Here is a 22178-nt window from a genome sequence, read left to right on the forward strand (position 1 = left end):
ATGTCATTTAGATTAATAGGAAACACTCTTGTGTCATGAGAGGAAATGATTTTCACTGGAGACAGACACAACACGACAGGACAATGATAAGAATGTTAAAACATCTCTCACTGCGCTTTTGAAACTAAAACTGTTTCTGTTCAGATGTAAGATATTTTAACACTGTATGCTTTAGGAAGATTGTTTATGTATATATTTATGAAACTGAAGTAATTACAACATTAATTTAACTGCAACGCCAAGAGAAGTGACCTTTGATTCACCTTCAGCCTTTAGTTGTGCAATTACTTTATCATAAGAGTATGTTTTTAAAAATCTGTAGTGTACATAGTAACTGTAGTGCCTCTTTGTTTGTAGCACAGGATGAGCATGCATAGGATTGTTTTCCTATAAAGACTGACAGGACCATTTGAGATCATTTATTTTTAGCTTGAAGGTCAGCGGTTGACAGGTTGTGACAGCGTGTTTCGACAATACGATAAAGACCAATACAATCTACAGCACACCTCCACTGAGACACAAGCAGATGCCTTCACTGATAAGAAATCCATTAATATTTACACACATGTGCTCACAGTGTAGCGGGATCTTATTAAGAGAACCATCTGTGACAAGCGATTGCCTTTGATGAGCATAATCATGTACAGAATCTATGGTTTTAACGACATCCATGAAGTTACAAATGCACTTGCACTGACATCTGGACAGCGTAAGAGCGTAAAACTCCACACGAGTGCTTTAGATCGACAGATAATGTGCAAAGGAGCCGTGTTACTGTCACTCTCACTTCAGCTCACACGCACAATCGGTGTCAGGTGTTGATTTTCACCTGTGTTGTCTGGTGAGAAAAGCTGATTTGTATTCAACCTCGTGTTTTTAATCTGCTCCTTTCCCTGTTTCGTACGTCATAATTCTAGAGACTGATATAAAGCACAGCTCGTTTCAGCTCAGAGTAAACGTGGCATCATTTATACACCTCCAAACACAGGTCACATCACAACAGGATAAGATATAACTGAAAATATGTTGGCTTCAAACTTCTGTGACCTGCTAAACTTTGGGACGTTTTGAAAAGTGCTGATGGGTTGCTTCCTTTCAGTCTTCCTGTGTACGCCAACGGGCTGCCCATGGGGGGGAAAGTAGGAGCTCAAAGTTAAAGATTTTAGCAAAACAATCAAAACAGTGAGTGAGATGAATGTCACTGCAATGTCACGGCCCAGTAATGTACGTCACGGCTGATTAAACAAGAAAACTTTAACGCTGCACTGCACAATGTAACTTTTCTGCTGGTGGGTTCACTACCTGCTGCTCTCTATGAAGATGTTATGGTTTAGCCTGGAATATTGCACAGTATGGCATTAAACTCGTATATTATGTGTTTATTTGTTTACAGATGAATGAATGTGCATTAAATGTGCAATAAATATGTATGTGTTCTCCACAGATCTGACATTTAACTCGTCAAGCAAGCTCCATACTCCACCAGTAAAGTGACATAATGGACCTTTAGAATATTAAGAAAGTATAAAAGCGTCTTAACATATCACTAAGAACTTTTGATACAGATTTTCCACTGCAGATCTTTACTAATTGATTCAGCAAATGTATCAATAGTACCAAATGCAAAAAGATAAAAATGGGCTTGAATAATGTCATTTCTTGGTGGTGCATTCATATAATTCCTCACCATATTTTTAAAAACTGCTCTAGTTCCAGGACATATTAGAAACTTACTGATGAAGTGCCCAGCAGCGTTGTGATCCGATTCAACAATGTGAACGGTGTCCTCAACAGGATACCTTTGTAGCTCAATGGGGTCACTCCTTTCCTCAGGGAGCTATAGAATTGCACTTTTCCTACGGTAGTGGTCTGGCACGGAGTCCAATATAAAAAACTACTCAGAACTCAGGTTTCCAAGCTTCAACATGGGAATAATCTATGCAACACTGGCTCACAAGTGCTCGTGTATGGCTCCTGTATGGTGGATGGCTGTGTGAGCTGCAGGTTCTGATATTTACAATAAAAAAACTGAAATAACCTCATAATTCTAATGTAAAATACAAATGAGGACATAAACATATATATAAAAACATACGTGTATTTTCACATGTCATTCATTTTGTCATAACAATGTGACAGAACATTCTTTTTAGTATTTTATAATGACTTGGATTAAGTAATATAGTTTTAAAAGGGAGGACAGATATAATAAAAGCAAATGGATATGCTAGGATTATATTTTGGTCATAAAAAATGACTGATTTACTAAGACACTTATCATTTATATTCCGCTATCATAATTGCAACAAGGTCATTTTATTTCCTGATATTTTTATGGTGAAGTTGAATATTTTTCGTCCAGCCTTAATACAAAGCTGAAACTCTTCTGCCAGGAAAAAGTACAGTGGTGCAGAGATATGTCAGGTTGCAGTGAGGTTAAATAAATGTGAGTTGTACCACTGCCTGAACAATAATCCCTTTGTGCTCCATCAAGACCAAATTCCATCGTTAACACTCAACCAAATCAGCCCGGCGTTGTCACGGCAGCACCATGTGGACTTCGGCCCAGCCTCAGTGCCACGCTCTTGGACAGCTCACCACTTTATTGAGAAGCACTGGCTCATATCAATGACCTGCCGCGAAAATGCAGGGCTTAAACTACAAGCAAAACAAGCACCCCGCTACAAGGCCTCCTGCTTTCTACTCACACAAAATGAACTTGAACAACGTTGTGATCTGAATGCGTTTCATGTATAAGGTAAAACTGGACGCAAATGCTTTGACTTTGATTAATTGCTTTGCTAATGAGTCCTTGGTTAGACGGTCTATGGTGTTTTGTGCCTTTTAAAACAAATATATAACCCTGATACTTATGTTAAAAGGACAATTAGGAGTTTTACAAAACATATGTAACAAAGATCACGTCAAATCTTCAGGGTAACTTTTTAAGATCGATAACTTCTCTATTAAACTTGTTTTGAGTAATGACCCTGCACACTCGCCAGATGTATACAAGATATAATTATGTTATGGATGGAATAAACATTAGAAGACAAACTCCATTACAAAGTGAAAATGATGTTCCGCCATCACCACAGAATGATACACGGACTCATCCCTAAAACCTCCTGTAGTGTGAAGGTCATGCTCACAGTAAGTACAGTTTTAATACGCAATTTCCGACAATAACTGCGTAAATGTATCCTAACTGCGAACATAAGGGTTTTAATGGGGTGTTTAAGCAATGAGATGGATTTGGCATTTGATTTCTAGCTATTAAAATTACTAGAACAGAAATAACACAGAGCCAGCCCACCTCTAATGGGTACATATTTGTCACCGTTCCTGTCCCTAACCTAACTCTAACAAATGAACACACAAAATACAATGAAGAAAGAGGGGAGGGGGGGTGTAAGATCCTTTCACCATGCCAAACAAGCTGCAAATAGTTGAGTTATTTAGGATCCCTGACATTTAAGGCCTATATATCACACAACTTCAGGGCGGTATTGTCTTCCTCTCCTGCACAAAACAAAAAAACACTAAGTAGATGCCCCAAAACACAAAGACTATTTTATTCAACTCACAATATATGTCTTTGCAGCAACAAATTTGTGAGCCAACGCAGTTTATGAGGCTTTCAAAATGTTCAGACTGGACTAATTTAGGCTAAGATAAACAAGTGCACGGGATATTAGACAAAGACGCAGATTTCATTTACTACAAAGTTGAGTACGGTTTTCAAGCCAGACACTGTGCGGCTGAAAATGCTGCAGTCTTCTGTCGATAGGAAAGGGTGTAACTAATAGAGCTGTGCCACTAAGATACTGTGAAGAGCAAAACCTAATAAGCTTAAATGAATGATCCACTGAGATACAACGATCACAGCAAAAATATGTATCTGCCTTGTGTTCTAAAGTAATTTATGATTAAAGGCTGTTAGCTCGAAGCATATCCTAATGATACAGATTAGTGAGAATGACACTGACAGTCTACAGATGAAAATATTAGCAGTTAGCGGTTGATATCACACAAGAAATATAGAAATTATAGAGGAATACAAGTAGTAATGATTGCAGGATTGTTTAAATTGATAAAATAAGATCATTAAAGGAACTGACAGAAGAAGCAGGGACTAAAAGACATGTCAAATGTAGGTAACTGTCATGTCTGCTTCAATCAATAGAATGACAGCCCTGAGCAGGAAACATGTGGTGCATCACTGGTTTGAGTTGGCAATGTGCAAAATAATAAAGTTATATCATCACTGAAAAGGACCAAACATCAGAACTAAACTATGCTGAGACAATGACACATGGTATTAAAAAAAACAACAGCAGATAAATAAAAAAGTGCATGTTTTAAATGTGATAAAGCATCCTAAGAGCTGAAAATGCTTGAAAAGTTTGAATTCTGCAGTGTACTAACACAAAAGTTAAACAAAAAAGAAATAAAGTCTATGCCAAATTCACAAATTCACTGAAATATTAAAGCAGCAACCACTAAATCAACGCCAGAACGATATAATACTACCATGAATGTGTAGTGTGTGACTCATACGCTCAGACATGGCACACAGAATGTAACACAGACTTGGTGTTTTACATTATTCCAGCTGTCTGATGGAGCCAAACGCACACACTTCATTTTTGACTTTGGTAATTGTGTCCTCTCTGCTTCAATAACACAATCATGTCGTGCATCACTGTCACCACAGTCACACCCTTCTCCTACAACCTTTACAGTATTAGTGGCACACATGTACACACACACACACATATACACACACATACAGGCGCGCACGGGCAGTACACCTTCCTAATGGAGAGAGTAGAGGTCCTGCATGGGCGATGTGAGGGGAATTTTAATAGCTTTCTATCCTGCCAGGCACTGCCACCTTCGCCGTTGCAACGCGGGCAGATAATTGCTTTCACCTATCCAATGGGACCCCCGTGCGTAAATCAATATGTTGCGTGCCATTTGCCAGTTTACATAGTTGAACGGGGCTTTGGATCCACTTGTGCTGAGGTGTGGATACCAGCTGCCCTCACGACTGTACAGTACTACGCGTAAACCGACTATTTTACGCACTTGAGCAGGATTATCTAACACCCGGATTACATTTTACACGGTCTAACTGTGCCACAATGCGCATGCCACTCACTTGATGAAGAAGCTGGCTCCCTCGTCGGTGAATCCCTCTTCCCATCCTCGTGGTAGATCTACAAACAGCAACAAAAACACACTCAGCGACTCGCCAGCGCAAAATGCTGCAGCAAAAAACGTCCTCGGATGTGTCCAACAAGCAAATCACTGACACAAGTTTGCGCCGTACCTGAACGAATCATGTGCCCAGAATTTACAGGTTCACCAGTGCGCGGATGGAGCCAAGTAGTAGAATGAGTTTTATCACTACAAGAAAGACACCTGTTACTGAACGCTAATAAAACAACAAAACCGATGAATTTCTGCGCCATTGCCCCAAAGACATTCAGTTATACTTAGTTACAACGAGCTTACTTTATGAAGAAAACCCGGCCGTCCCTGCAAACTCCATACGACCAGTGTTCAGGTAAGGCGTCCCGTCCGAGAGGTGCCGCCATGATTTCTCGTCTCCGGGCTCGGTTTGTCCCCCTCTCCCTCTCCACAGACTTGTCCTGGGAGTTCACATCATAAAACCACCGCTAGGGCTGCATAGTTTTAAAGGGGACGAGGACTGAAGCCCAAAAACACTCCAGACAGACTTCCTCCTCCGCGCCTCTGTTTGGAGCTGCTGACCTGTGCTCCGAGGATAACGCAGCGTCTGGTTTATGATAAACTAGACCCGGAATAATCAGTGAAGTGTACTGCGGAACAGCGCAGAGTGCAGCCAAAGTGCGAGGTGTCATCCACAGAGGTGTTTGGAGTTAATGCGCTCAAGTTAGTTTGTCATTACGCACGCGCACAAACTTGAAAAGGTTCAGTCAAACTTGACAAAAGGTTTATCTGAAACAAATAAATGGGTGTGTCTTTCCAGTATCCTGCACATATGAGGCACATGGTGAGGAATGGGTCACTGGGCAGTTTAAATGTTCAAAGCTGGCTGCACAAACATTGTAGATTATTATTATCTTTTCAGGTTACTATAATCATAATAATTCATTATGACATAACTGAATATCTAGGACAGTAATTGCCTTAATTTCACAGGCATGTTCTACTATTAGTTTAGTGGTTTACATAAATATACTACAGTGGAGTGCAAGAAAGACATTCCTGAACATCCACCATCAGTGTTTAATAATAATCCCAATTTGGGGAAAGTTCACACATCCAGGTGGTGAAATTATATTGGAATTTGTTCTGGGGGAAAAAGTTATGAGAGAAACATTTATAATTCTGATTCTAAACCAAGTAAATGTGAACACAGATGGAGATCTGACTGTGAAAGACATAATGCAGAGCTTTTGAAATGTGAGCCTTAACTGTGTGCTTAAGTAAGAGTAAAGACCTTTGTAAAGACCCTGATTTGCTTTAACACTTCATTCCAGCAGCTCTGAGTGCGTCAGACTCAATCAGACCTAACAAACCTGCATTCTGTTCACTCAGTGCGCGTACAGCAGTAACACCTCGAGAGACCCGGTCATCCAATTATTCTTATTTTCCTGTGCTATGATTTATTATATAACATCTTTCACACAGCCACTTATCCATACTAATTTACACATGCTGATGCACAGCCCAGTGCAGCTCTGCAGTGTGTGCTGCTGCTGATCACTGCCTCTGCCACTGGCTCACAATGCAGCAAGGTGACTCAATGTTATTGTCTCCTCCTCAAGAACCTGGCTGCTGATTCACACTTCACTAAAGGTGTTGATAAAGACAAAAATAATTTGGTATGTTTCCTGGAGATGGAAGTGTGTTATAATGTAGTCCGAATTTAAAACCCTAAATTGAACTTGAAGAGAGAGGATGTTATTAGTAGAGCAGGAAGGAGATTGTTATGATTGTTATAATTGTATAGTTCAGATCTACTTGGAAATGCTGATTGATGACGCCGCTGTTTAATTTCTGTTTTTAATAGATCCATTTCAGTCCAGATGATGAATCACCTTTCAGTTCACCTGCCTATTACCCTGCTGTTCATGCCAGCAGTCTTATATTAGTCATAGCCCAACTGAACTAAATCACTCCTGCACTTGTCTTTATGTCTCACTTTGGAGATTTTTGCATTAAGTAGACAACCAATTTGTGTGCAACTTTTTGAATAAAGAAACCCTATAATTGTAGACTCTACTTTCTGTTATTAGGCCTATATTTTTGTTATTATTAAATCAGACCATGTTTAATAAATCTATGTAAATCTAAAAGTGTGGGCTCAATTTGGGATTGGACAATGAACCATTTTTATTACCAAACTGTTAAATTGCATTAACTTTAGGGCAATTGGATTATTTTTATTAACAACTTCACAACATCCCCCTCTGCTGGTGACAGGGTGTCATCATAAATCAAAAGTACATTTTCAAAAGTCTAGATAATTGTTGGGTTGTGGTTAAACAGCTCAGCAGCACAGTTCAGGTGGACTATAATTTGACCAACACCTTTTACTACTTACCAGGTACATGTTGTAGCAGCCTTGCTCCTGAAAGACGTTAAAAAGATGTCTAATGTGTCGATAATACATTAATTGGTAGAAGAAAATGCATTTTACAGCTCAATATCTTGATCTGGTGTTGATAATCATAGTTTATCATGGGCCGTGCCGAGCTATCTTGTCATATATTCTTATTTTCCCAAACAAAACCTCATTTATCTACTGTTTTCTTATCGATCCTACGCCATCTGCCAAATCTATTTCTCAATTTACTGCTATTGATTTCATGAAGCAACACAAACGCCCATCTTCGCCGTCGTCATGCCGCCACGTAAGATGCAGTGCAACCTAACGGCTTCCTATTGGACGGGGGATTTCACGGACCAATCAGAATCGAGCTTTACCCGGAACAGCCTAACGTGCTAGCTAGCGTATTAGGTTAGCCGCTGGCTCCACCACTGACAGACGTAGCGGCATAAGAGGGAAGAGATGGGGTCCAGGAATCAGATAAAAGTGAGTAAACAAGTGACAGTTATTTGTACAAACGTGTCTTATCTGAAATGTAATGTTAAGCTTTTATTCTAATGAGATACGTCAGTGTTTACGTGGTCTCTGTAGCGCGTTTGGCTCGTGTAGCTAATCAGTAACGGGATGCTTCGTGGTTATTATTAGCTAATTACTCAATCCGAGCTGACACCAAGACACATGAGCAATATCAAATATAAACAGGCTATTTACAGCGTGTATCCCACCAGATTTGTATATTTGTGTGTTTATTTCCCATATTTGTTCCAGATGTGTTGGGCCTTTACCATCAGCTGGGTTGTGATGCTGCTACAGTTGATGTGTGTGGAAGCTGTGCCCATAAGCATAGACAAAACCAAAGTGAAGGAGCCAGAACAAGTAGAAACACCTCCAGCCAGTGTGGTGGGTACAGAATTTAAGGTCAGCTGTCTGTCCAGTGTCTACAGACCTGTTATTGCTCAACTCTGTGTACAAATACATTGCAATAATACAATGATCTGAGCTTAGACCAGAGAAGAGAAGAAAAGCGCAGATTGGACAGAACAGAACAGACTTGTTTGACAGTGCACAAACTAACACTTACACTCGTCTGTCAGGGCAAGGCAAGTTTATTTGTATAGCACAATTCAAAGTGCTTTACAGAATAAGAAACACATTAAAATCTCAATACAACAAACCAAACATAAATGATCACAAATAATCCTCATTAAATTAACATAAAAAGAGAATAGTGTAGAATAAAACCCTTCCAGTCTTACGCACAGCTAGAATTAACCGGTTGAGCCTGGATTTAAACATTGTCAAAGTTGAGGCCTGTCTCACATCTTCAGGAAGAATGTTACAGGTTTTAGCTGCTTAAAACTGAAACGCTGATTCACCATGTTTAGCCCTGGTTTAGCCCTGGTTTAGCCCTGGTTTAGCCCTGGTTTAGCCCTGGTTTAGCCCTGACTCTGGGCGCCAGCAGGAGGCCGGTCCCTGAAGTCCTCAGAGTGCGAGATGGTTCATAGTATCCATTAAAAGAATGATGAGCTTAGACCAGAGAAGAGAAGAAGAGCACAGATTGGATCGTCTGTGCTGTTGTTTAATTATTGACATTTTGACAGTACATAAACTAACACTTACCCTCAAGGCATCTGTCAAGTCAACAGCTGTTTCTAATTGACATTACAGTTTTTGTTTTTGTCAGAGCTTGTGTGTATATTATCTAATTATTCTCAGGTCTGCTTGACATCTGTTTGTCAATTGTCTATCTATTTTAAGTGATATACATGTTTATTAGATATGATTTATTATTTATCTTGGAGTTATCATAATCTAATCAGAAATGTAAATCTGATTTTTAGGACACTGGGCTCCATTATGATCGTTATCTCAGAGAAGTAATTGATTTCTTAGAAAAGGATCAACATTTTAGAGAAAAACTTCATAACACAGACATGGAAGACATTAAAGTAAGTAGTTTGTGACATTATGATTTGCTGTGTAATATTTTCCATGGTTTTGACTGATTCTTTGTCACTACTTTGTTAGCAAGGTAAACTCGCTAAAGAGTTGGATTTTGTCAGCCATAATGTCAGAACAAAACTAGATGAACTGAAAAGACAAGAGGTGAACAGACTGCGCACACTTATCAAAGCAAAACAGGATATTGAAGGAGGAAATGGTAAGTGTTTCTTCTTAAAGGCATGACTCAATGATTACAGCTTCTGTCTAACTGAACTATTTTAAAAAAGACATAGCTGTGGATCACCAAGCTCTTTTAAAGCAGTTTGAGCACTTAAATCACATGAACCCACATACATTTGAAGTAGAAGATTTGGACCGCCTCATCAAATCGGTAAATGCACAGTCCATTATGTTTGAAAGCATGATTTTAATATTTAATTTCTTTGATTGATGATTCATCTTGTCATTAAAGGCTACTAAAGATCTGGAGAACTATGACAAAGAAAGACACGAGGAGTTCAAGAAGTATGAAATGATGAAAGAGCATGAGCGACGAGAGCATCTGAAGACACTCAATGAGGAGGACAGAAAAAAAGAGGAGGAGCACTATGAAGAGATGAAGAAAAAGCATGCAGACCACCCCAAAGTCAATCATCCTGTAAGGCAAAAATGGCACTAGTAATAATAATAATAATGCCACATTAGATTAGGTTATTTCATTGTGATGTGCTTGAATTGCAGGGCAGTCAAAATCAATTGAAGGAAGTCTGGGAGGAAGCAGATGGTCTGGATCCAGATGATTTTGACCCAAAGACCTTTTTCAACATTCACGGTAACCTTTTATGATTACATAATAAACATTTGTGATATTTACAAGAACATGGTTATGATAATAAAATAAATGTTTTCGTCACAATGCAGACACCAACGGTGATAGCTTCTTTGACGAGCAAGAGCTGGAGGCATTGTTCACCAAGGAGGTATTAATGCACATCAGAAATAATAGCCTTATTTAAAATAGATTTCTATATTATTTCCTTGTCATTTCAGCTGGAAAAAATATATGACCCTGCAAATGAAGAGGATGATATGGTGGAAATGGAAGAGGAGAGGTTACGAATGAGAGAGCATGTTATGAATGAGGTATATTTGAAATACATGAGACAACACTGGTGCTGTATTTCATATACTATATGTTGCTTTTTGTTTTTTGATATTAGTTGACCCTGTTTTTATCTAAATATTTATTTTTTTTACACAGGTGGATACAGACAAAGACAGACTTGTCTCATTAGATGAGTTCCTGGTTGCTACAAAGAAAAAAGAATTTCTTGAACCAGACAGTTGGGAGGTGATGCACCATTTATCAATAATTGTAATTTGACCTTTTGACCATAAACAAACTGTACATGTTGATAGTGATATTTTGTACTGTCCAGACGCTGGAGCAGAATCAAGCTTACACAGATGAAGAAATGAGAGAGTTTGAGGAACATTTGGCTCAACAGGAAAAGGACCTGAACCAGAAGGCAGATGATCTCCAGAAACAGAGAGATGAACTGGAGAGACAGCAAGAGCAACTCAATGCTCAGAAACAAGAACTTCAACAGGTAACCAGCATGTCTGAAAACTGAATTCAATGCATTATGATGAATGTTTCAGGACGTATGATGCATTCCAGTCAAATCTTGATAAAATGCAAATACAAAGTCAAACATTGGGTTATTGTTTTTCAGGCTGTTGAGCACATGGAGCGCCTTAAATCACAGAAAATAGAACCACCTCCAGAGGGTAAGTGTACTTTCTATTTCATAAGAAACAATAAATTGCTGCTTGATTTTTTTTGTATGAGTTTTATAACATTGCACTACTGTGGGCGCAGTTGAAGGTAATGCTATTCCAGTACCTGAAAATCCAGTGCACCAAGTCCAACCTGAGGAGCACCAACCTGTGGCTCAGGTCGCACCAGTTGCAGCTGAGGCTCAACTGCCAAACCAGGACGCGGCTTTGCATGTTGTGCCCCAAACAAATGATCTGCCTCCAGGACACCAGGAAACCCCACCAGACCAGAATAATGTGTTATAGCACTTTGTTTAAAATCTGAGGCTGGGACCCTTGCCCCACTTCTGCTCCTGTGTGACAAAGGGACAATCTTTCCACATTACAATGCCTTTTTAACCTGTTCTTTTGAACAATGGTGGACTCTTGCAGCAGCAAAATTACCCGTTGAAGAATTGTTGGACTGCAAATCGGAGGGAATAAAATATGAAACGATTAGAACGAATGCAGTTGCATTACAGGGCATTTTCTGATATTTTGCTGTTTACATTTTTTCAGTCTCAACCTAATGAGAGAAGTGTCATTTAGGATGTCTGGACACCCCAAATACAGCTAAAGTTCCTAGGCATAAGGAAGGAGACTCCCTCGGTTCTTATGGTTGAATGATCTTGAATGACGTAGCACGTAAAGGTTAAATAACAAGATAAGCTATTTTTAGACCTGTTTTGGATGGAGTCAGTTTTTCATCTGCAAGAGTGAGGCAGAGTGATGTTTATCTACAATGATTTAATCATCTTTTATTGGCAAAACCACATATACTTCACATATTTTGGTTGTCATAAGTACATTCAGATGTTGTCAAAATGAAGTGCAACTTAGATTTGCCCTAATTCTGCAATGATGCAGTAGGTTCAGCGTACTGTAAAGTGGTGTGCTCAACACCACAAAGGTTTGATGTAAAACATGTAGATAATGGTTGGGTTTATTAGCTTGGTTCTAGAGGCTTTAAGTTTATATATTTTTTGTTCATGCACAAATGTGTGTGATTTACTTCGATCACATTTGATCATGGTTCAGTTTTTTTAATTTAAAATCTCAACAAAATTTTACAGAAATTTTTTTATTAACATGCCCCTTTGAAAATGTATTTTAATTTGCAAAAATTGCACCTTTGGTCTTTTCTGATAGCTTGCTGCTGGATTAAATAAATGTTCTTTGAAAGTCATGTAGTCCAATTTCGTTATCTTTGATGCAATAAAAGTCCTACAAAGACTAATAATATAGCACAACTTTATTGAAACAGTCTCAACCAATGACAGTGTACAAAGTTGACGGTGTAAGAGCCATATGACAGATTAAAAAAAGATAAAAAATTGCTCCATTAAATTTCTAAGAACAAAAGGGAAAAGAACAAAGTAGAAGATAATCTTAATGTAAATTGGCAGGGTATTTTTTGCTTTTATTTTGTACAAAAAATAAATTAATGAAATCTTTCAAGTTTACAGGAAAAGCTATTATGTTATTATATAACAGATACATACTTGCTTCTACTTGTGAAATTCAGCATACTGTGTTAAAATTGACCTAAAAAGACCAAAGCAGGCTGACTCTGATGAGTGGACGAGGGGTTTAAAACAAAATGTTATAAAAGTAAGCTAGAGTAAAACATTCAAAAGATCCTGAATGTTTAACGTGGCATGACTCCTGTACTTAAGAGCTTTTAAGATCGCATTGCTTGTGCGTTCCCTCGAGGCAGACTGCGAGGTCCTTGGGCAGCTCCCCTTTTGAAGCCTTGCTCCTATAAAAAAAAAAAAACAGCAGGATCAACAATTAAAAATCTTATATGTCACAAAGAAATGCATTTATAAAGAAGAGCCTTACCCTCTGGTAGCTACTGTTTGAGAGGTCTCGAGATGCAGTGAATTGTGTCTGCCCATAATTACTATTTGGAGCATTTGTGAAAGGCGGTCGGTAGTTTTCATATCCGCCTGACAAAGATATGCAAAGACAGTTATGATTTAGTGCTTTTCCAGAACCAGAAATGAGAAACACGCATGTCTCTCTGTCACCAAATTCCTTTACCTCTGAAACCATTGGCGGATCCTCTGTAGCCGTTCATCATACCCCGTCCGTTGCGGGGGCCACCTCTGGGCGCACTCCTGCCATTGTAAAACTGGGCAGACTGGCCAAACCCAGCACCTCCCGAGGGTTCTTCATGTCCCACAGAAGACAAAACTTGGTCTTGAGGCTGAAATCCACCAACAGCTACAGAGCGAAAGGAGATTTAATAGCTATTCTTCACATTTCATACACATATATTATTGTGTCATATTATTAAGAATATCCATGCTGGTCAATGGCTTACCTGCCTGTAATGTTTGTTGTGGAATTTCAGACTGGTCCACTTTGTTTTCCTGCTGGCTAAAGCTTTGTGTGTAGCCACCTGGAAACTGACTGGCCTGTTTCAAAGCCTCCACTGGACTCTCCCTGGCAGGGGGGACTGGAGCACTCATATTAAATACCTACATGAAAAAATCTTAAAGTATATATACAGCATGAGCACATCAAACACTGTATTTTGGCCAGACCGTAGCCAGTGAACTGATAAAGTTAAGAAGCTAACAGCACAGGAGTGAGAGATATATTCAAATACAAAGCATACCGCTTGCACTGACTGAAAAGGAGCTGCGTTGACATTGATGCCACCAGTGTGGGTAGGTTTGGAGACAGGTGGAAAGGCAGAGGACAGGGAACATGGGATAGAGGGCTGCTCAGAGGAAAGAGACAGTGAGGCCTGGGCAAGGATAAAGGCAGAATAAACAGGAAAGGGAAGGCATGTGTAGTGTATATATTTGCACTAATTACAAATTTTCTTATGGTATGGAAGTTATTTTAGTCACAGGCTTAAGAATTACTTGGAGCAGGTGACGCTACTAAGCCCATTTATTAACAACATCTGAAACTGATTAAATACATGTATGTCTGTATTAGTTAAAACTCACTTGTGAAGGTTCCTGAGGGCCAGTCATTGCACATGTCTGAGAAACTCTGGATTCTGAGTGTGCTGTTTAACATAAATGAGACTCATTAATTTTGATTAACAACTTGGGGAATAACAAAAGTTATTACTGGTACCCATTTGCTGCAAGTCCACAGTCTGCGCAGACTTCATCGGCTGCGCAGAAACAATAGCAGGGTCCAGGGCCTGTCCATCAAACTCCAAAATGGAATCCTACGGCAAGTCAAATATTTTTTTAGATTAAGGCTTTGAGTTTGGTTTGGCTCTTGTGTGATTTAATAACATACAACAATAAACCACACTTTCAACATCACCTGCATAAAGTTGTACGTTCCTTGCATTTGGGCCATTAGGTCCTGGACTGCCTGCTTTCGGACCACAGGGTCAGGAGGAGGACATGGGGTGAGAGGGTTCACAGTAACTGTTGGCTCAGGAGCAGGAGCGGGGGATTGACACTGTAATGAGTTCACCATCTATTCAACAAAAGAACAAACTGAAGCTTATACACAGCCGAATGATTACTGAGTGCTCACAGCACATTTTACCTGAGCTTCCATTGCCCATTCTTCCACTTTCTCTGTGCTACTGTAGGCAGCTTCAGAATTAAACTGCCTGTTCACAAACTATAAACAAAAGAGTAAAAGTAAGAAATATTTTAGATTTTTATTTTAGATTTGTTTTCACAATAGGCAAGAAAAAATACATTACCTCAGTTGTTTCCACTTGAATAGGTTCTGTATATTTTTCTGTAACTGTTGCTTCTAAAACATATACGATATACATCAAAATGTGTCTTTACTAAGTCAATAGCAAAACAACAAAAATAGTCACCTGGTAATGAGTCTTCTTTGGCCTCAACTTCCACCATCTGCTCCGGTTTGTCTGCCTCTTCACATGTGCCATTATGATGGCTTTGTGCTCTGTCAAAGTAACCGCTTGCCAATATCTTTTCAAGAGATTCCTTCAAGAATTTATCTAAAATGAAAAGAATCTTTCTTAAAATCAGTAGCATATTGTTCTGATAGCCCATGAAAATATTACCTACAGGTTGTCCCTGCCACTGCCTTGTCTCTGCCTTCAAGTAGATCCCACCAGTGTTGTGAGGCTTCTTCATATTGTTCACTCAGCCTGCAAGACATTAATATTATTACCCAAATATAATTTTAAAACTGTGTTTTACATTAGAGAAGTGGCATATTTCTATACCTGATATCATGGCTCCTTTCAGGTCCCACCATTTTGTAAAATCCATCAAACAAAGCGAGATCAGCCTCGGTGAATAATGGAGAGCCAGATGCATCAGGCTGTTTCAGGTCTCTCCGGACGGTTTCATCGCCCAACTGGTCCAGCACAAATTGCAGTTCCAGAACAGCCTTTAGCCGCCGCTGCTCCGCTTCCTCTCGCAGCAGCTGTTCCCTCCTGGCAGTTTTTTTTACTGCCTTTTGAACCTGCACCGTCACAGTAAGAATTTAACACTACCACTTTTTAATGGTCCATTTTGAGATATTGATTAAAACATTAACTTACTTCTTGGCCCAATGATATGAAGCTTTTTTGCAATTCACGAGCAAACTCAAGATTGTTTAAGACCTCTTGGTACTTTGACAAGGCCTCCTTCAGGAAGGACAGTAAAAAATATGATTACTATTGAGTCTTATTTTTCTATGTTTGTTTGTAAAACATTTGTGCATGCATACAGATCTACACTTAATTAAACACTGCACAAAAAACACAAGAATTGAAAGCTTAACTCAAATATTTAGCTAAACTTCTAAGTCTACAAAATTCCACCATCATTTCAATTTTAGGGGTGTTTGAGGTCAGCAAAATGATTTATGTTGACTTTTTATTGAGCCAGTATTGAATCGTTTTTAAGGTACGGCAGGTTTGGAAACATGTCAGAAGTATAAATCACACATTAAATTGGTAATACTAGGAGCTTGTCCACTCCTCTGATCTTCTGGCAGGTTATTTTGGCAGCAAAACCGGTTGAAAGATCATTGCTGACCACTTTGTAGTACATCCTTCTCATGTCAACTCCTAGACTACAGGCCTCCCAAAATTGCAGTAAACTCCCATCTAAAAAATGGTTACTAAATTGTGAGGGGAGTCTAATGCCTGACCACACAGTAAAGACATAATGTGAAAAAATATCTTTGAAGTAGGTAATATGTTTAAGTAACATATCGAAGAAAAAAAAACAATTTCAGATTTTGTGCAAAAGTGCAACTAATAAACAAAACCTTGTTTGTTTTTTTTTGTTTTTTTTTTAAATGCTCCAAATTTACTGCCAAACAGAAACTAATTTACCATCCACATTAACTGACTATCTCTCAGTCATAACTCTGAATAACATGCTTAGGTATCCATCTGAAGTTATTAAAATATATCAAAATGTGCAGATATTTAAGAAAAAAAAATGCATTTACCAGCTGGTCTTGATTTAGTTTTTCCCCCTTGTTCTTCTTGGCCTGGTAGTCATCCAATTTAGACTGCAAGTACAACAATAACACAGTTATATTATAATAATATGTTATACAATTAAAGTAATATGGCAAAGAATAGATTACCTTTTTCTTTTCCATGTTGCGAACCTTCTTGTCAATTACTCCAAGAACCTGCTTCATGGTCTCAGAGTGACTTCCATTTCCCAGGTCAGGAGTGGCACACTGAACAGCATTATTGCCAACTGTTGCTGAAGGCATCTGTAAAATGAAAACAATTCCCCAGATTCGCCCGTATACTAAATCTCTCCATCTTTTTTCTGCATTTATGGAATGGTGCAACACTGCTCTGAACCCTCTGTGATAATAGTTTAATTCTCTAGTGAGTATTTTCAAGCAATTATTAACAACCATCTGGGTTTGCACCAAATTTGTATTATTATTATTATTTTTTTTTTTTTTTTTTTTGCTTGGTAAAAGCAAAATGACCAAACTTGGGTAGTATGCATGTAATATGCTAAACACATCTCTTATTGACCAGTCTGAGAAAGCCTCAGCGGATTTCTGATTTTTTGGGGATAGCTCTATAGCAGGTTCTCATGATGCTGTAATGTAATGTGTCAAATGTAATGCTGTATTGTAATGCTGTGTTAGATGTAATGCTGTAGTATAATGCTGTAGTGTAATACTGTAATGTAGTGTTGTAGTGTACTGCTGTATTAGATGTAATGCTGTAGTGTAGTGTTGTAGTTTATTGCTGTAGTCTAGCGCTGTAGTCCATTGCTGTAGTGTACTGCTGTAGTTTATTGCTGTAGTCTAGCGCTGTAGTGTACTGCTGTAGTGTACTGCTGTAGTCTAGTGCTGTAGTGTACTGCTGTAGTCTAGTGCTGTAGTGTACTGCTGTAGTCTAGTGCTGTAGTGTACTGCTGTAGTGTACTGCTGTAGTGTACTGCTGTAGTGTACTGCTGTAGTGTACTGCTGTAGTCTAGTGCTGTAGTGTACTGCTGTAGTCTAGTGCTGTAGTCTAGTGTTGTAGTCTACTGCTGTAGTGTACTGATGTAGTGTACTGATGTAGTGTACTGATGTAGTCTAGTGCTGTAGTGTACTGCTGTAGTCTAGTGCTGTAGTGTACTGCTGTAGTGTAATACTGTAATGTAGTGCTGTAGTGTACTGCTGCATTAGATGTACGGCTGTAGTCTAGTGCTGTATTAGATGTACTGCTGTAGTGTACTGCTGTAGTGTACTGCTGTATTACATGTACTGCTGTAGTCTAGTGCTGTAGTGTAGTGATGTAGTGTACTGCTGTATTAGATGTACTGCTGTGTTAGATGCACTGCTGTATTAGATGTACTGTTGTAGTCTAGTGCTGTAGTGTACTGCTGTAGTGTACTGCTGTCATGCAGTGCTGTCATGCAGTGCTGTCATGCAGTGCTGTCATGCAGTGCTGTATTAGATGTACTGCTGTAGTGTATTGCTGTAGTCTAGTGCTGTATTAGATGTACTGCTGCATTAGATGCACTGCTGTATTAGATGTACTGCTGTAGTCTAGTGCTGTATTGTAGTGCTGTAGTGTACTGCTGTATTACATGTAGTGCTGTAGTGTACTGCTGTAGTGTACTGTTGTATTGTACTGCTGTAGTCTAGTGCTGTAGTCTAGTGCTGTAGTCTAGTGCTGTAGTCTAGTGCTGTAGTCTAGTGCTAGCCTATTAGCCCTTCTCCAGCCCTTGTCCTAATCTCTCTGTCCCATTGTTAGCCGAGGGGCTAACCACAGACTGAAGACAACACTCTCACTGTCATAAAACCTGATGTCAACTGCCCTAATGTTGGCACAAATAAACATCTGATGTTTTGAAAATGGCACAGAGTAAAAGGTTAAAGCCTCTGAAGAGTCCAAACTGTCCGAGTCTGGACGTTTCCACAGATCGCATTGTCCAGTTGTTGTGTAAGAAAAACATTTGAACTTTCGTCTAGGAGCAGAAAGAGTCTCCTACCTTTATACTCTTTGTCTTCAAAGAGCTTCTCTTAAACAGATTGGACGTTGATGGTCTGGAGGTGTGTTTCTTTCTCCTCGGGGTGGTGTTTTTGGTGATGCTCGGTGTGTCGCCAGGGCTGTTTGTACCGCTCTGTTCTGATTAGCAGCTAACGGTGGCTACAAGGACCCTGTGCTGCCCCGGACACTGCCTGAACATTATTCAACTCATCATTAAAGTGACATTTATTTAGGCATTTTGAGTAAATAGTCAATATCAGTGAGAGACAGAGCAGTAGCAGCAAACATGCCACAAACGGAACGTGTGACTGAACGTGTCTTTGAGGCACTGCCCGCCATGAACAGGCCTGACCAGCAGGTGGCGCGTGTGCGCTGTTTAATCAGTGTAAGTTTTTAAAGGGACGCGACTGCCATTAGGATTTAGGCATTTGTTGCAAATGTAATTGGTGTAGCTTTTACGCCATGAATGTTGATGCAGAACTCTATGCATATGTCCAGTGTAATATGTACATCATATATATGTAAGTACATCAGCCAAAGTGCCCTTCTCCTGGAGGCTCTGCTCTCAGTCTGCAGGGCCCTGGCGCTTTCCATTGCTCCTCTCTCAGGCCTAGGATGGTTTTCCTCTTCTCTCCTGTAGCACATCTGCTTCTGACCCATCTGAATCGTTTAAAATGTGTTAACCATCCCTCTTTTAGGTTTATCACTATGTCTATAGCAGTTTTTATAATTTAGATGATTGTATAGTTTGCTATTTCTTTAGTCTACAATGAATTTACAGTTTTACAGAGTCTTCAAGCATTTTCCGATATGCTTACTTTTTATTTCAGCATCTTTGCCTGTCACTAAACCACACAGAAGTCTCTCAACTTTCCCAGTATTTTAAAAATGGAGTGCTTGATATATGTGACAGCTTTTGTGAAAGTGATGATATACAGCTTCTGTACAGAACATCTGCTTTGCATATTGTTTAGGAATAAAAAACACTTTTTCTCATACCGGACCCAGAAAACTACAGCCCAATACAAGGCCCTGGTGAATATATAAAATAGCCTGAATGTTTTCAAAAAGCTCAGGTAAGTTATCACAAATTTAGACCAACTTTTTTTTTTCTTTTGCCCTGTGTTCTAACCTGGTCTGCTCTGTGTGGGGAAACAAAGTGTTATCTGATGGAGCTGAATGGTTCCATCGTAGAGCTGACCCTGAGCTTGAGGAGGCTGTGATCCAAGTCCAGAGCGAGGTTCCTCTAGACTCAACCATGAAGATCCACTTACATTTGTAAAGGTAAATATGAAAAGAAGTACTCTCGATTTATCCGGGTTTGGGATTGACCCATGTTGACGTTTTTATTTTATTATTTTTATGCATTTGCGTGTGGGAGTGAAACCCTTTACTTGTACCTCTTGCAAGGAACTAACCACAAAAATGAATTGTGCAGAAATAAGATGATGTGGCTTGTTTATCAGTAACAAACAATCTGGTTATGTTTAAACTGAATTCATTTAACTGTAAAGAGTGCAGACCGTGTTTACTTTGTATTCATATTTGTATAATTTTGGATCCAAACAATCCAGCATTTTATCTTTATGAAAGCCTTTCAGTTTTTCGATGTTACTTGGGGCAAAAGCATCTTCTCTCAAAACCTCAAAACAAAAAGGAAAGATTATGAGATAAGTATTTCATTCAAATAAGTACAACTAAAAACATACTCGGATGTATCCTGACCGCATAAATGGTACCCACCACCAACAAAGAAGCACCACAAAAATGTCTGACCTCCTTTAGCATTCAATGGTGGAGCATTTACTCTCATATCTGGGTATAATTACTGGATATACTCACACACAAACACAGGAATATTTAAATACACACTTTATGCTTTGAACCATGTCATACTTCGTCTATGGTCTTTGTTACTAAAATAACTAAAGACCTGCGCTTTAAAGTTTCCTATTTAGCATCTTTACAACATGAGGACACACAGGCAGCACATGTCTGGTTTACGTCCTTCACAAAGTCCTCTGTCATAACTCCTCCGTACCCCAGAATTCCCAGCGCTTCTGGTGGGACGTTTGCGCATGAAGAGAAAGTGTCTGGAGCCTGTCAGCATCTCTCTGCGGACCACAGTTATACAGGCACACTTAATTTGATCAGCTTTGATTGCTATTTCAAATGACGGGAATAACATGAAGCGGTGTGTCTGTTGTCCCCACCCTTCTCTGGCTGCCACTGACTTGCGTTATACAGTGTGCAGTGTCTGTTAAGGGGAGGACAGGCGACGTAGAGGTGCTCTGTCGATGATCTGGGGTCAGGCTCAAGATTAAGGGTGAAGAGCTTTAAGGGAAAGGCAGCACTTTGACATTACACAAACCATCTATGACAACATGTGGAGGTATTCATAGCAACATGCACTTTAAGATTTCACTCCCGGATCAGGACTAGTCCCATACACAAACTTGACAAGGGAAGAAAAGTCATCCAGTGAGCCGCAACAGGTTTCTATTGAGGTTAGGGTTGCGTGTGAACAAGAGGTCAAGTGGTTTTCTCTGATCCATGTCTCCAGTAAGTAAAAGATTGTGTCATGTCTCAAAATAGTTTATTTATAGGCCTGCCCTGTAATGAAAGGTTAAATGAGCCGAGACACGGACTGTGGTCAGTATTTTACTGCAAAAAACGGACTCAAGAGATACAATTTTTGTCATAAACAGATATATAAATTCATTTTCAACAAGATCCTTGGACAAACACTTTGCTTGAAACGTAAAATTATTGTTGTTTTTTTTCTTCCAAAGTCTATGATTTGTTGGTTTGCGTGTTTGTCTTAAGAGATTAAGGTTTAGGATTTTTTAGTAGCATTGCATAATAGGGCCAAATAAAAAATCGCTGCAACAAGCTTTAGAAAAGTAAGAAAATCTCGCTTAAATAAATCCTGAATTATTACGATATATGAATTCTTTATAGTTTAAGTTTCTCGTTTTAAGTTTTTGACATAGTCCTTGTTTCTTACGCTGCAGTCAAAAGCAACAAAAACAAAAAAATAAACACAATCCTAACCTAACTAATTGTACATGTTTAATTGCTAAATATTTTCGAGCCACAGAAGAGTAACCAGCAGATGCCTGATGTCTGATGTGCTCTGGTCTATTATGTAGTTGCAGATGCAGCGGTATCAGTGTGTGACTCTGCATCTATTGTGAAGAAGGAAAAACGCGGTGTAGAAAATTAGACTTGGCCACTTTCCCATAATCACTCACTATATCGGTTTCAAAATCCCACACAGTGTAAAAGTGATAACAGTAAAGCCTGTGTGATCACATAGAAAACGTTTTAATTGTGATGCAAATAAACACGCAGTTTATATCACCATCTGAAAGTGACTCATGTGATGACTATGAGCTC

General features: G+C 39.2%; 3 protein-coding genes across 10 annotated transcripts in view; 1 reads left to right on the forward strand and 2 right to left on the reverse strand.

The window, feature by feature from the left end:
- The window catches only part of plekha7b (pleckstrin homology domain containing, family A member 7b), a 57776-nt gene extending 51915 nt beyond the window's left edge, over positions 1-5861 (reverse strand). For 2 of the 5 annotated variants that reach the window (XM_055231217.1, XM_033985538.2), the window contains exons 1-3: positions 5521-5860; positions 5336-5412; positions 5165-5222 (exon numbers count right to left, since the gene is read on the reverse strand). In XM_055231217.1, coding sequence (XP_055087192.1) covers positions 5165-5222; positions 5336-5412; positions 5521-5603 — 218 coding nt within the window. In that variant the 5' untranslated portion in view covers positions 5604-5860. Of the gene's footprint in view, positions 1-5164; positions 5223-5335; positions 5413-5520 lie in introns of all 5 variants that reach the window. The other 3 variants (XM_033985555.2, XM_033985547.2, XM_033985505.2) reach the window with 2 other exon arrangements.
- A 2117-nt stretch (positions 5862-7978) lies between these two features.
- Positions 7979-11703, forward strand: nucb2a (nucleobindin 2a). Of its 2 annotated transcripts, none has more exons than XM_033985608.2 (13): positions 7979-8089; positions 8372-8503; positions 9445-9552; positions 9632-9764; positions 9835-9938; positions 10020-10205; positions 10289-10379; positions 10469-10527; positions 10598-10690; positions 10809-10898; positions 10987-11157; positions 11284-11338; positions 11430-11703. In XM_033985608.2, the coding sequence occupies exons 1-13, from the start codon at positions 8066-8068 to the stop codon at positions 11630-11632; spliced, it is 1449 nt and encodes a 482-aa protein (XP_033841499.1). In that variant the 5' UTR covers positions 7979-8065; the 3' UTR covers positions 11633-11703. The 2 variants fall into 2 exon arrangements, with proteins under 2 accessions (XP_033841499.1, XP_033841490.1); XM_033985599.2 differs by having other exon boundaries at positions 8002-8089; positions 11284-11344.
- Positions 11704-12599: 896 nt separating this feature from the next.
- On the reverse strand, positions 12600-18968 carry caprin1a (cell cycle associated protein 1a). 3 transcript variants are annotated; one of them, XM_033985581.2, is made up of 17 exons: positions 18781-18961; positions 16916-17050; positions 16775-16837; positions 15873-15959; positions 15552-15793; positions 15391-15473; positions 15177-15320; positions 15054-15106; positions 14891-14968; positions 14660-14818; positions 14462-14558; positions 14329-14390; positions 13989-14093; positions 13692-13848; positions 13409-13591; positions 13208-13314; positions 12600-13124 (listed from the first exon to the last, which is right to left on the reverse strand). In XM_033985581.2, exons 2-17 carry the CDS (start codon positions 17048-17050, stop codon positions 13047-13049), a joined length of 1833 nt encoding a protein of 610 aa, XP_033841472.1. In that variant the 5' UTR covers positions 18781-18961; the 3' UTR covers positions 12600-13046. The 3 variants fall into 3 exon arrangements, with proteins under 3 accessions (XP_033841472.1, XP_055086408.1, XP_033841479.1); XM_055230433.1 differs by having other exon boundaries at positions 15054-15103; positions 18781-18931; XM_033985588.2 differs by lacking the exon at positions 13989-14093 and having other exon boundaries at positions 18781-18968.
- Positions 18969-22178: the final 3210 nt, after the last annotated feature.

This window comes from Periophthalmus magnuspinnatus, chromosome 3 (genome assembly GCF_009829125.3).
Source record: "Periophthalmus magnuspinnatus isolate fPerMag1 chromosome 3, fPerMag1.2.pri, whole genome shotgun sequence".
Taxonomy (NCBI): domain Eukaryota; kingdom Metazoa; phylum Chordata; class Actinopteri; order Gobiiformes; family Gobiidae; genus Periophthalmus; species Periophthalmus magnuspinnatus.

What these genes read in the sequence shown, in the direction of transcription:
- nucb2a (XM_033985599.2), top strand. Translation starts at nt 8,066, where the DNA reads ATGGGGTCCAGGAATCAGATAAAA. An exon ending in GACCTTTTTCAACATTCACG is followed by an intron (nt 10,380 to 10,468) that starts GTAACCTTTTAT and finishes GTCACAATGCAG; the next exon opens with ACACCAACGGTGATAGCTTC. An exon ending in TTGAACCAGACAGTTGGGAG is followed by an intron (nt 10,899 to 10,986) that starts GTGATGCACCAT and finishes TGTACTGTCCAG; the next exon opens with ACGCTGGAGCAGAATCAAGC.
- caprin1a (XM_033985581.2), bottom strand. Translation starts at nt 17,050, where the DNA reads ATGCCTTCAGCAACAGTTGGCAATAATGCTGTTCAGTGTGCCACTCCT. An exon ending in AATGGGCAATGGAAGCTCAG is followed by an intron (nt 14,819 to 14,890) that starts GTAAAATGTGCT and finishes TTTGTTGAATAG; the next exon opens with ATGGTGAACTCATTACAGTG. An exon ending in CTTTTCAGTCAGTGCAAGCG is followed by an intron (nt 13,849 to 13,988) that starts GTATGCTTTGTA and finishes TTTTTCATGTAG; the next exon opens with GTATTTAATATGAGTGCTCC.